At 45.1% G+C, this 13,894-nt stretch overlaps 5 protein-coding genes across 5 annotated transcripts; 3 read left to right on the forward strand and 2 right to left on the reverse strand.

Moving 5' to 3' along the window:
- Nucleotides 1-2,097: 2,097 nt before the first annotated feature.
- Nucleotides 2,098-2,965, forward strand: PAAG_01155 (hypothetical protein; the record flags this gene model as incomplete). The annotated part of the gene is made up of 2 exons (XM_015844253.1): nucleotides 2,098-2,207; nucleotides 2,263-2,965. The coding sequence occupies 2 exons, from the start codon at nucleotides 2,098-2,100 to the stop codon at nucleotides 2,963-2,965; spliced, it is 813 nt and encodes a 270-aa protein (XP_015701034.1).
- A 3,854-nt stretch (nucleotides 2,966-6,819) lies between these two features.
- Nucleotides 6,820-8,421, forward strand: PAAG_01156 (hypothetical protein; the record flags this gene model as incomplete). Its single annotated transcript, XM_002797251.1, has 3 exons — nucleotides 6,820-7,032; nucleotides 7,135-7,519; nucleotides 7,607-8,421. 3 exons carry the CDS (start codon nucleotides 6,820-6,822, stop codon nucleotides 8,419-8,421), a joined length of 1,413 nt encoding a protein of 470 aa, XP_002797297.1.
- A 937-nt stretch (nucleotides 8,422-9,358) lies between these two features.
- Nucleotides 9,359-9,838, reverse strand: PAAG_11218 (hypothetical protein; the record flags this gene model as incomplete). The annotated part of the gene is made up of 1 exon (XM_015846907.1): nucleotides 9,359-9,838. The coding sequence occupies one exon, from the start codon at nucleotides 9,836-9,838 to the stop codon at nucleotides 9,359-9,361; it is 480 nt and encodes a 159-aa protein (XP_015703514.1).
- Nucleotides 9,839-10,756: 918 nt separating this feature from the next.
- PAAG_01157 (cwfJ domain-containing protein) lies at nucleotides 10,757-12,469 on the reverse strand (the record flags this gene model as incomplete). Its single annotated transcript, XM_002797252.1, has 2 exons — nucleotides 10,757-12,401; nucleotides 12,456-12,469. 2 exons carry the CDS (start codon nucleotides 12,467-12,469, stop codon nucleotides 10,757-10,759), a joined length of 1,659 nt encoding a protein of 552 aa, XP_002797298.1.
- A 631-nt stretch (nucleotides 12,470-13,100) lies between these two features.
- Nucleotides 13,101-13,604, forward strand: PAAG_01158 (hypothetical protein; the record flags this gene model as incomplete). The annotated part of the gene is made up of 3 exons (XM_002797253.2): nucleotides 13,101-13,272; nucleotides 13,345-13,482; nucleotides 13,552-13,604. The coding sequence occupies 3 exons, from the start codon at nucleotides 13,101-13,103 to the stop codon at nucleotides 13,602-13,604; spliced, it is 363 nt and encodes a 120-aa protein (XP_002797299.1).
- Between the last annotated feature and the right edge of the window lie 290 nt (nucleotides 13,605-13,894).

A 13,894-nucleotide genomic window follows, 5' to 3' on the forward strand; every position in this document is an offset into this window, starting at 1 on the left:
ATAGTGGGATGGACATGGGATTGGAATTGTGGACGTTATCTCTCTCATCAGAGAAAATGATACCCTCCTTTATATAACTTTTATCGCTTATGTGGTTTTTCTGTCAGCCTTTTTGTTCTTTTCCTTTCTTTTCTCATTCTTCGTATTGCATTACAAGCGTTGTGAGTTTCAGCATTTGATCTCTGTATTTGCATGATATCATTCTCGGCTTCTGGATGGATTCAGGGTAAATTGTGGATTTGAAACCTGAGCTGAGCTCTATGTGGCTGATGAGCGAACAAAGTTCTCTACTTTTAAAGTCTCTGTCTGGTGCTACAATACTGAAGGGAGCTTGTTTGTACCGTGGTAAGGTTATTCTACCTGTTTGAGTGAGAAGAGGGAGGAGGGTCAGAGAAAGGACTGAAGATATCGACATGCACATGTTCATAGCTATGTCATGTTTTCGGGGAGTTTCTTCTGTCAATTTTCCATTCATTCCCTCCCATCTTATTCAAAAAAGCATGGTTTGCAGCCTGCTTTTGTATGTATTCTACATGGAACTTGCTTCTCCGATAGACTTGAGTCAATATCATAATATCATGTACAGTATTTGTGTTTGTAGCTCACTTTAGCACTTTGCAGATGTTAAACAATGCTCTGATGAGTAACTGCTAGGAAGTTATTATTTTAGGAATATGACTATGGGTAAATACGGAGTAGTTCCAAGATGAGATCATGACTGAAAGATTTAAAAACAGAGCTCAGCATTGATGTTCGATTGAAGGATCTTACCCCGAGAATCAGGTTGGGGGGCACATGTTGGGGGAGGGTCTTAACTGAACATTTGGCGTAATAGCACCAAGTGTTAGTTAAAAGGCATGTCTGCCAGCTGCAGCTTGGCGATCGCAATGGGGATTAGCTTGCTTGTCATAACGGAATGGGCTTACTTGGAAAAACCCCTAGAAATGAGTGGGGTGAAAAGAGCGGAACTTGGCACTGCCCGGAATTTTACCTTGAATGGGTAAATTATAACTAAAAAAAACTTTTGCAGGGAAACGAGAATTCCTGCTGCAAATCAGGTCTATTGAGAAATAGAGGCGGAATAAATATAAATATTTGCCATGAAATAGCCGGGTTGTGCGAAAAATTTGCAGATAGTAAAAAGCCACCTGTAAAATGCAAATGAAATAATTATTAGCAAATAACTACCCGGATTGCATCCCGGACGAGCTGGAATAAGAAATGAAAGAACTGAAGAGGTGTCGATTCCATCCGCGGGATGATTTTTTGTCAATCAGGGGCCGGTTATTAAGCAGACATTGATGATCAATTCAACCACGAACTGCAACCTCCGCAAGAAATCCTTTCTTTCCCCTTGTTTTTATTCATCTTCTCCCAATCTTCGTTTTTTCCTTCTGGTTCCTCGTAATTGTCATTGTTTCTCCTTCGTTTCGTTTTATTCTGCGGTCTCCATCCGGCTAGCGACTCGAACTGCCGTTGCCAATCACTTTACTTGCGTTCTCTACCATCATCTAAACATCTCAGCCTATTGACATAGGGCTTTATCCCAGTCTCTTGACTATTTTTCTTATCAAACCCTACGTCTTTCATTCCAGCTCTCTACACCTAATACATCAATAACCACCTTCGTACTACGACGACGGTTACGATTACTGGATCCGAGGGTCGTCCTCCATGCAACCAGTCAATCTCCACTCCCAATTCGAAAGAAAAACGGATGTATCACACTTCCTGCATCCACATTACTTTGCAATACAATTCCATATTGTCCCGATGCCGTATTATAGTCTATAGATAGACTCATTTTACAACAGATATACGAGTTCAATTCAATTATTCCCGTCTCCCAGTTGAAGATACGCTAATTCTGCCCGTCGCTGCTGACGACCGCCCGAGCCCTATCCAAAGATCTATTGTTTCCGGTAGCCTTTAGTAAATAACTGGGCTTGAAGAATCTACATTTTGACGTCGGCATTCCTGTTTGTCGGTACGATATCTCTATGATACTTGTACATATGCATCAGTGGCATAGTTGATATATAATAATATCGGGCACACTCTTTTAACTTCTTCCAATTGTTCACTGCCATTGCCGTCATGGATCCACTGGGGTTCACCCCGTTCCGGAGAGAGGGTATCCTCCAACGTAGAGGTATCAGGCAAACTTTCTCCAGCTGGGATAGATGCATGGCCAGTGCCTATTGCAAGTATGTCACCTTCTACCCCTCTCTCTCAATTCCCGAACTAATGCAGCCAATTCAGGTGGCCTGCCATCGTCGCCATAATCGTTGGTGGCCTCATTATCATTGCAGTCCTCTGGGCCGTACTCGCCTGCGTCTGCTGCGGCTACACATGCTGCAAGGGTTGCTGCGCCTGTTGTAGTTGTTGCTGCCCCTCCTCTGGCAGCAAGTCTAAGGCCCGCGACCACTATAGCAATGAACAGACAGCTTACAACAATCAATATCCCTCTGGGGGCTATCAACATCCCCCCGCACCCCCGGTGTATAGCTTCCACCGTCCATCTCCAAAGCAATACGCGCAATTCGACGCCACCCACCCACGCACACAGACTAACGACGATGCCCTCCCGGAAATGCCTATGTGGGAACCCGCTCCAACCCGCCGTGTTGAAGATACCTCTCAACCCTATGATCTGGAAATGAACACCTTAGACCCTGTCACAGGCCAAAATGTCAGCCGCCCCATGCGGGGAAACAATAATTCAAACCCCAACTCTCCTGCCTACACTCCCGCTTTTGACGGCTACCGCGCACCAGAACCCACAAACTACCGCCCTGGAAACATCGCACGCACCCCGTCCCCAGGCGATCCCGTCGCCGCGGACGCCATAGGCATCGCAACCAGCTTCCCAAATCCGAATCAACAACAAACCCATTATCCAAATCGCAACGCAAGCCCCAACCTAAGCCCCCATTCTTCCACCTCCACTTACCCCCCCCTCTAACGACGCCCCCATAACAACACACTCAGCCACCTCCCGGCCATCCATAAACACATACGACTTCCCGCGCAGATACCCGCCGTCACCAGTCCCCCATTCTCCAACAGCCGCATGCTCGTACTCGCCATACCCTCCTCCACAGCAACCTCTACCTCAATTACACAACTTGCAGCAGCAACAGCAGCCGCCACCGCCACCGCCACAGCAAGGTTATAGGGCATATTCACCTTCAGTGCCCAACACCCCTCCCCCCCCATTCTCATCCACGCTAGGCGATTATGACCAAATATTGCCCGGGGCGCAGCATGGGCAGTATGGTGCTAGCGCTGATGATGAAGGTCCACCACCTTCGTTGCAAGTTGGGAGGGTCCCTGTATCCAATTCATGGAGGGAAGTATGAGCATGGAAACTCCGAATGAGGAGGGGTTGAAGAGGAAGCTTTATATTTCGAAAGATGTATGAGAAATTTGGTTTCAAAGAAATAGTTTCAATTTCCTACGGGACGTACCGATTGAACGAACGGAATTATGAATTTTGAGGTGTACATGTTTTGCTTTGATCACTCTTTATTTACCGTTTTGACTTTCCCCCTGGTTGTTTCTTTTTACTTTCTTTCCCCTTTTCTTTTCTTTTCTTTTCTTTTTATGGCTTGCCAATTTTTGCTAACACTTATGTGGATGTTTAGTTTGGTTTGAGACCTCTTCCATTTCTTTTTTTTTTTTTTTTTTTTTTTTTTTTTTCTTTTGTCAAATTCTAAGTAGAATTGGATGCTAGAGATTGAATGGGAATAAAGTGAAATATGAAATCAACTAAGGAAAGTGTGGGGATCTGCGAATCAAGTATCTGGAAATGAAAACTTTCTTAAGTTCTATCTACCTTCATTGCAGACTTCGTCGGCTTTTGAACACCATTTTGTCACTTCCATATATGCGTTGGTTTTGCTTGAATCTGCTCCCTTGCATTTTTTAATTTTCTTAGAGAGGTCCCTGTAATCAGACTTATTCCCTCAGACTTTTTTTCCTTTCGTACTGTTCACTTCTGCCTTCACCTTGTCTAATACACTTCTCATATAATCTGAATCAATTTAATGTTTTTTCGGCTGATGATGTTTGTACTAACCAACCACCAGTATTTCATGGACCGGTTAAGATTGACCTGGAGGAGTAAATGAGATGGGGGTTGCTCCGTACAGTCCAAGCGTGGTATAAAAGACTGTGAGGAATATAATCAGAGCATATACTCGTGTGTGAGATATGTGTGAGGTATGACTAGTAAGTGTTGTAGTTTTAATTGGAGTATGTAGACGATGTCTAAATTTTAGATGGGATCATAAGATTTGTTGGATCCTTCTGTCACGTGACATATTTTCCACCATTGACAGTCGTTCTGGTAGTTGGCAACTTTTAAGCAATCGATCAAAGCTTGCCATTCTGTCAAGATTATCATGGTTTTAAAGAGTGGGCTCAGGTCGTTACCCTGAACTAACTAATCCTAACCCTAACCCTGGGGGCGGTGAGGTATGTGCAGAGTGTGTTTATTTTAATAGAGGTTTATCATAGTTTTAATAAGTAAAGCTTAAACCAGATCGTAGACACCTTAACTGAAAACACTAAGATCTCTTTCCTCTTTTTCACAAACATCCCGTCGCCTATTTCAACATTTCTTCATAGCGTATTATTCGTATGATCTTTAGGATCTTCCATGATTCCCCGCGCTTATAACACCTGCCATATACCCGCACTGCCCGCACTGCAGAAAACCAGTTATTAATGCACCAGAACAACCAAATCAAACGCTAAAAGTATGAAGGGGGAGAAGGGAAAATTAAGGGGGGGTCACCAATTCATCAAGGTCCCCATATCCACTGACACCCAGGCCACAGAAGAAACACTAACAGTAGGTAGGCCACATCATCGACCCAACGATTCTCGTCCCGCAGAGGGTTGCATAAGCTTGCAATGGCCGGACTTTGTATTCCCGCAGCTGCGGCCCGACCCCGCATTGGATTTTCTTCAATGAATTGATATTTGGGTTATAATACTATATACCTCTAAAAGTCTGATCAACCAATTAAATCAATGATGATAGGCATCATGCAAGATGGCCCGGCTGTTTAAATGAGGGGTATGTGGCAGTGAAAATCGTGTCCACCGTGTTCTAGACCATGATTTGACTCAACATCGGGCTACATCATCCCGGCGCTTGGCACGGTGGGGGCAGAGATTCGGATCAATTTGAGGAAACCTGTGACGCGGCATGCGTATTAATTTGCTGCGCCCAAGCTTCAAGTAAGTAGCAACTTTTGGAACGGAAGATGACAAATTCATGACAGAAATTGGCAGCCATATTGAAGGAGGACATGACATTAAACCCTTTTTGTCCGTGTGTCACAGATATGGCAATGGACAGGAGACTTTATCAATAATTTGTCAACACGCATTTCTAGCCAAAATAATCTAAAACAGTCTTAATATTTGTCGATTTAAGCATCAACTTTCCAAGGTTGGCATAGAGTAATTTAGCGATGTCTTGCATGTAAAAACAATGGAGCATTATTTCCAGTTACGGAAATGTCAGTGGTGACAGGATTTCATTTTATTCATGCTGGCTGCCGATAATGGCGTCAGCTAACCAGTGCGGTTTGAAGCGTGTGTCATGATGAGGTTACTTTTCATTCTTGAACAGGAGATTAAAAACGACCACATTTTCTTGTATGGCACGTCTTGGACCCTCTGTGAGGGCAATAGAGGAGTAATGATGCATCAAATATAATTCATAACATCCGGTATTAGGACTTGTCGTCGTCATCGTGGCTGATGTTGTTGATGTTGGTGAGGTTGGTGAGTTCGAGTTCCTGCGCTAACTGGAAAATAAAAGCGCTAAGCGCGCACTAGCCGCGCTGCAAAAAGCCTGTAAGCCCTGAGGAGATCTGAAACGTCAATCTTAACAATTCCTATAATATCCTTAACTGCTAATACGGAGTGCTCGGCACCTTGGTCGTCTCAACCATCAGTCTATAGCAATTTTTGTCAATGCTTCCAGGAGTCCACTGGGTGTTTTGGAATGTCCAAAAAGGAAAACTATCACGCCATTACACATACCTCATCGTCCTCTTTCTGCTTGTGTGCCTCTGCCTTTGGCCTTGGCTTTTCAATTTTGAAGCTGCTAAACAGCTATGGCGGTCTCAGTTTGTCCAATGCTGCTTAGTGGGATTTGCTAATCTCATATTCGGTATGAGGCAAATCCAGAAAGAGAAATTGATCTCCAATATCCCTACCGTAGTAAACGGTACTTGACGGGTGACTCTCCTATTTCTTAGCAGCCAAGAACAATCTGTTCAGGGGGGAAGCCGCATATCTGTGTCAGATGGCTGTTGCTCGAGACTCTGCGGGGCTTGGCTCGCAGCTTTCACATGTTTTTCTATGCCCATTTGGAGATGTCTGTTCTTTGAGGCTACGTCTTGATCTCAAGACGTCTTCGGACTTATTCTGATCGCGGTTGCGAAAATACATAAAGAGAGAGTTGCGCCTCCTCTCCTTTCTAGGCTCTGTTTATTTCGGGTTTTATCTCTGTGTTCATTCTTTTAGTTTGCGGTTGTTCTTCTAAGCTGGACTTTCTGGGCTTCTCTCTAGACTTATCATTTTGATTTCTATTCTTGGACCCACTGCCATACTTGCCCCTTATATTGCTTACTTTTATCCAGCACCAGATCAGGCCATCTGAGATATCTTCGTACTGGCCAAATCGGCAGCAACCTCTGCTCCTTTGACAATAATATTTCTCCTGGGCCGGGCTGGTCTCGTCCACTCTCTGTTTAGCTAATACCAAATTATACTTCAACACCATCTTAATTTAAAATGAAAATCCAGAAGCTTCTCCAGGCTTTGTCCTTGGCCACCTTGGCCTCTGCCAGGCCACTTCCTCATAAAAGTCCTGGTTCCCGCCTCCGAGTCCGTGAATTTCCCCAGGAGTTATCACATTTTAAATTTGTGAGCTCTGTTCAGGAACTCCTTCAACTTGATAACCCCAATCAGATTGAGGATGCCGTTTTTGGACTATTGGATAATGAGGTATGTATTTAATCCAAAAATTTTATGCAGTTCCAGGAGCATTACACGACCTCAGAAGAAGAATGGGAGGTTCACCACTAACTACTCTCCTATCGTCAATAGGGTGCAGCTGCCGGAGCTGGACAGATCGAGGACCTTGATTGTCTCCAGCAAGCGATTGCCGATCAGGCTTTTACCAATGCCAAAGCAACTGGCAATATCCAAGGTATGACAGATGCGCTCATCTACCGTGCTCTGGAGCGCAACACCGGAACAGTCGGGGAGGCCAGTGCGCGTTGTGAAAGCATCGAAGCTGTCAACCCCGAGATTGCTGCGATTTCCCAGCACCAAGACCCAGCCTCCGAGGACGCAGCTGAAATCAACAAGCAAATCACATTGAATTTAGCTGTTCAGATTGCCTCCATTAGTGGTAACCCGCTGCAAGCTATCGAGAGTGGCACATTCGAGCCGGGTGATGTCAACGATGCCACTGGAGCCGGGAACACTTGTTAGTTTATTTTTCACCCTAGTTGATCTTCGTACCTAGCATCCACTCGAATGTAAGATTACTGACACCCGTTCACAACAACTTTAGGTAACACTGAGGGAGATGAGGAGGGATGTATCTTCACAGAGAACCTCCTTGTCCCTGACGTCTCTGAAGACGAAATCAACGCTGCAGTCGCAGAAGCCGTTATCGACGTTAATGCTGCTGACGTTAACGCTGATGCTGAACCTGTCCCAGACCAATGCTCAGCTGCAGTTGCGCAAGCACTCGAAAAAGCAGCCAAGACTACCGCAATTACTACCACTAAGGAGAAAGCAACTGCAACTGCAGCGGCAACGACAACGGCAACGACAAGCGGAACAGTAGCGGCAATTACTACCACAACCTCAACCTCAAGTGCCGCAGTGTCGACTGAAAGCGCCAATAACCGAGTCCAAGGCATTCAAAATGAAGCCAACATAGTTGAACCCGCTATTAAAGGGGGCGAGGGAAATCGGAATGAAGCTGGGAGAGTTGGATCCTCTAATAGAGCTTCCAATCAACTCGTTTCTTCTGGATTTTTCTCCTCCCACTCTTCTCCTTCAATTTCCTCCTCCTCGGCCTCTGACTTGGCACTGATCGTCCTGGATCTTGATTTCGGTATTTGCGTTGGTGGCAATCCACTCATCGTCTTCAACAATAACTTGTACTCTCCCGTTGACTTGACCTTCTTCAACCACTCCTCAGTGGTTTCGATCGATATCCTTATCATCTTTATCTGCAGCACCTTGTCAAACACATGTTTTGCCAGCAGTTCCGTGATTGAGGCGTGTCTCCTTGGTCAATCTCTTGCAGCGAACAAGTTCGGCCTTGCGGCTGCTGATGCGTTCAACAGTGCATTCCTTTTACTTATAGATATATAAAGAAGAAGGCTGATGTCTGGTTTTTTTTTTTTTTTTTTTTTTTTTTTTTTTTTTTTGGGGGGGGGGGGGGGGGGGGGGGGGGGCTAAGGTGGATTAGGTTCTTTAGGGGCGCTTTTACGGAGGGGTTTTGCACTGGTGGATAGGACATGGTAAGCAAGCGAAACCACCGAAAACGGAGGGGAAGAAAACCAGATCAAAATACGGCAAAATGGCTTCTGGCGGGTCCCTAGCTGATCGGATATATATACCGATGATTATTTACGAATAAAGTCTTTTTTTTTTCTCGTATTTTTGGTTCCTAGGTATTATTTTCGGTTATGTCTTTTATTCCATCCTGTTTTATATCCTTCACTTACTCTTCAATCTGCCCTTTTGATAGGGGATGGTGATGGTTTATACTCTGTTATTTTATAGTGCATATCTAGGTAGCTAACTTTAAAAATGGTTTGAAATTGGGAAGTTTGGTCTTCGTTAGCTATCACAAAGTGATAATTTTTGACACCTTGTTCCCTTCATATCAGCACACAGCACACTTGGCCCATTTTACATCGTCTTCGTATTCTTTCTGGTAGCGGCTAAACCCACGAGCAGACGACTTTTCCATAGATTTACCACCCCGCTTGGCTAACAATAATATTCTACTTTAATTCAGCTGCAGGATCAACATGATTCAATAAAGAGCAATTTAAGTTTGTACGTCCAGCATCCTGTAGCTTATGGATGGGTATTCCCAAGCTGCCAGGGACAGGAAGCCCTCTACACATTTTAACAACTGATATGGTACCCTCGATGTAATAATATTTAAACAATGAATGCTGACTCCTTATATCTAACAGACTGACACCAGGAGGGGAGATAAAAATGAGTCGTCGAAGCGGTTTGACAAACCCTCGTCGGGATAACCAGATACCACCCAAAGCCATGCTAAGGGGGCCAACTACGGCTCTTCCTTCAACTTCCGCGATGGCCTGAGCCTCCTTTTGATGATGCCCGACGCACCTCCCTCTCCATCACACATTCCCAAAGACACATGCCCCTCGGGGGACGTGATTAATATTAGAATACCCGCACGGAACACTGGTTCAAATGATAAATCCGGAAACCCGTTGTTGTTTCTGTCCTCATTGAAGCTTATTTCGTTGGGCGAAATCGTGGTAGACAACAAAGCATTGTCCTCTGATTTAACCCTCTTTTTGGATGGGCCGTCGGATAAAGACGTGGACCTGAGCTGTTCGCTGAGACTTTCTGATGCTGATTTGGCGCCGTATTTGGCGCTTTTCCCGCGCCGTCTGCGGTATTGGAGAAGGCTCATCCTGCGCCTTAGCTTGGATTGACTGGTGGCTGATAATTTGGCTGGTTCAGCAACTTTCGGGAGATCGGTGCAAGGAGGCCATGGAGGCGAAGCTGGTGAGGCCATATAAGCGACTGAATAAAAAATTTCTTTCAAATGCTCAGACTAGCTCACAAAGAGCCTGTTCTGCGTCATCTAAAGTCGCTGGGCAAAATGACGGCTGGTTATGACAACTAGGCTGATATAGGACTCGTAGGATCTATTCAACAGTGAAGGGTATTTATGTTAGGTGGACTTCGCGCATGTCGTGTCTTGAAAACATATTAGCCATTACTGCCAATAAACTGGGAATCTCATCTGACCGAGTTTTTCACTGCAGGGGTTTCATCTCTTGTTACCTACCAAAAAAACTTTCTCATCCGTTACAGCCCACGTGAGATATCCGCCCGAGAGAAAACATGGCGGGATCGCTGCAAAGCCCAGCAACTCACACGCCCAGGGTAAGCGGGCAGAAAAAGATACAAGAGAGTAGCCGATCGAGCAAACGGGTAAGACCGACTTATGCCGACTGTGGGGAGGTCCGATTTTTAAAAGGGAGGAACGCGGGAGAAATTTTGTGAGCTCTCACAGGAAGCGGCAGGGGCAGTTCCAGAGCCACTGGGGGGAGGGAGGAGAGATGAATGATGGGATGATGGGCCGCAAACTTAGAGCGTTAAGTAGGAAGGAAGAAATTATGGTGCTTCTGCTTCAATTATCTGGTAAAAGGTACATGGAGACCAGTTTCATTTGCCGTCGTTACTTAATGGGAAACGGGGTGCATGAATGGGGCAATGGTTAATACCTGATAACGGTTAGTTTCGCACAGTTGTGTCCTGCTCATCGTATGCCGCCATATTACGGCGCTGGATGACTTTAGGCACATACGCAACTCTAAGTGGGGAGGAAAAAGGCTGAATAAAGTATTGCCAAGGTAGCGGCAGTCTGCTGGTTAAGAAACAGTCGCTGATCCCGTCAATTTTGAGTTGTTCCTGTTACCCTTCCGCGCTATTCTTCAAGCGAAAAGTCAAACTTCTCAAAAGCCTTCTTGAAGTCATCCGCATCGGCTGTCTCTTCTTCCTGCGATTGGATATCATCTCTCCAGTTCATCCTCTTCTCGAGTTCGAGGAGTTTAGCCATCACTCGCCTGCCAAACTGAAGATCGAACCTGAACTCCGGCGATAGCGGAAGGATCAGAGTAGTTTCCGTGCCTGGTTTTACCCCTTCCCCTGCCCTTTCTCCGCCCTCCAAGGCTCTCGGCGAAGGGCTCCAGATCTTTACTCGAAAGTAATCTCCCTTTTCCGACGTACTGTTGTCCACCTTCTGGATTTTCGGGTAACTGAGATTTTCGGCTTCCACCTTGAAAGCCGCCTCTACTAAACCACCGGTCACTAGGTCCGAGGGAACTGGAAGGAATTGCCAATGGATGTGTACCCCATTACTGCGGCTTACTTCCCAGGTGACCGCGCCCAGCTCGCCTTGGGATCGTTCATCCAGCATAGCATGCAGGGCGGACCGGTATCTCTGCATCTCTTTGATAGTAGCTACCTTCGAATTAGAATCTTCAATTTCATCGAAAGTCGGTGCATGAGTTAAAGGTATTATTAACAAGTGTCCGGGAAATCCTAGACTGCGGAATGTAGCAGAAGTAGGTAACGGGCCCTTTGCAGTAGTGAGATAGCTATCTGAGCCTATGGAGGTAATGAGATGAGTGGCAATATTTGGATTTGACAAACAGAAGAAGCATTCTGAAGGTCCCGGCGGGGGTCTTCGAATACGCTTGCTAGGTCGATGATAGTCATCTCCATGTGCAAAGCGACTAAAGGACTCTTGCTGGCCCGGGAGAGCATGTCGCTTTTTTGACGCAAAGAGGAGTGGCGATGCTGTAGTACCAGGTGGAATAGCCGTTAACGGAGCTGCTTGTGGATCCATAGTGAAAGCGTACAGCCATTTTTGCTTTGATGACTTGCTGAACGGAGCCAGGTTGATGAATCGAGTAATTTTTTTTACATCAGGAGCTTCTTCTGTGGGGAGGTGAAAGAACGGTTCGCGCTCGTAAAAGAAAGGGGCGCCTGACGAAAAATGATATCGAGGTTTCAAAGTCGCGCAGAGGTCTGCCACGCATTGTGTGCCTTCTGGTGTTTTGGCATTCTCTGGCAATGACACTTCTGAGCCATTATGAATCGATTTTGGCCATTGATTTGTTATTAAAATATCAGCGCCGTGAGCTTCGAATAGCGATCTGGCATCGAATTCTGTGTACCGGGGTAAGTATTTATCGCTTAACCCTGACGCAGGCGTTGCGGAATCTTCAAAGCTACCCCCCAGCGCCACAATTTTGATGCCTTCGGATGTCTTGAGGGTTCCACGTCTACCAAGAAAATAGAGATTCGGACAGACTTCATCATCAGATTCAATCTTTTCAATGACGCGTTTTGGAATCGTGTGATTTCCAACAGTGAAATAAGTGGGTAACGGCACTTTGATTGTACCATTTAACAATGCCGCAATGTCCTTCAGTTCCTCCTCACTTGATCCATCTCCGAAAAGCTCCCCAGAGATAATAGCGAAAGTGAAGTTCTGCTTGGTCTGCAGCTTTGCCAGCTTGGTGAACACTTCTCTGATTGAGCAGTTTACAGTCCCCACAACAATTCTGTATTCATAGTCAGCCCAATATCCACATAACTGGAGGGCAAGAGCATCTTACATCTTAGACGCCATAGTCATTTATAAGGGTGGTAATATTATTTAAAAGCCTGAAAGACGAGTGGGCACCGCCGTAGTTAATTCCCAAGTAACTAGTTAAGTGGACAAATCTCATCAATTTCCTAACTCATTCACGTCAACGCGTAATTAGGCCGTCAATTTGCAACAAAAATGCAGGAAGCTCTATAGAATTAGAGTTGAATAACAGTGGTTATTCACTAATTGAATTCTACATCATCCTTGTCTGGTAGAATGTGAGGTTGATAAATTGCAATTTGGTGCAATTTGTTAGTGTTTCAGTCACGTGATACATGAATGATTCCACCGAAAATAAAAATTAAAATAAGACTTCCCCCTTATGAATTTCATTTTGCACCTCTTATAGAAAGGCGAAATGTCTGAAAGATGGGATCGTACTGTATGTACAAATCAGAGAGCTTTGCCCCGTAACTAGTTATTGGTTAAGCTACATGAACCGACCTTCAAATCACTTCCGCACCGGCGCCAAGAACTGTGACATAACCATAACTTTACTTCTGTTAAGCCGGGCTCGACTATAATGAACATCGTCAAAAACAAAAGAAATTGGAAGCATCGGAGATTTCACCATTAATCAGCCACTGCTCTTCGCCGCATTGTGCTAAAAATGCCTTTCATTGAGCTTCTCACAAATGTTGCTCTCTCACGCGAGCAGAGCAAAGAACTCGCCCTTTCACTCTCCAAGGTGTCAGCGAGGATCCTTAAAAAGCCCGAGTCTTTCATTTCAGTTCAAATCCGCTCTGATGAGGTCTTGACGTTTGCGGGCACTCATGATCCATGTATGTACCTTATCTGGATCATATGCATTTATGTATCACATAACGAAGAACTAATAATCATGGCCCCATTAGGCTTTCAAATGCGCGTAACTTCTCTGGGCAATCTAAACCCAGACGATAATGTTAATTTCTCCAAGGCCTTTGCTGAATTCCTCAAGGAGGAGATTGGTGTCACGAACGATAGAGGATATGTTATCTTTTACGATCCGGGTAAGTTGGCTGCTGACCCGTTAACGGAGGGTGAAATCTTTCCTGAACAGAAGCTGACCTCTTTCGCAGACTATGCAAATCTAGGATATAAAGGGACAACTGGAGCTAAATTATGGTGCTGAAGGGGTAAACGCTTACACGCAGACATGTAAGGCATGAAACTGTCGCCCACCTTGAGGCTTGGGATTCGCGAGAGGTTACTTGCACTTGTCATGTTGGCATGGAGTCTCTTCTTTTTTTCGGCCTGGGAATAAAAGAAACCCTTTGCCATTTAGCCTGATAACGAGATTTTGCATCGTTTATCTATTTGAAATTTTATTTTTGCTACGCTAACATGGTCTTTTTCATATCCCAATGAATCATCGGCGTTACGATTCTCAGGTAAGACAGCCCGAAACCCGAACAGATGCAT

Source organism: Paracoccidioides lutzii (genome assembly GCF_000150705.2).
Source record: "Paracoccidioides lutzii Pb01 unplaced genomic scaffold supercont2.2, whole genome shotgun sequence".
In the NCBI taxonomy this organism is placed as follows: domain Eukaryota; kingdom Fungi; phylum Ascomycota; class Eurotiomycetes; order Onygenales; family Ajellomycetaceae; genus Paracoccidioides; species Paracoccidioides lutzii.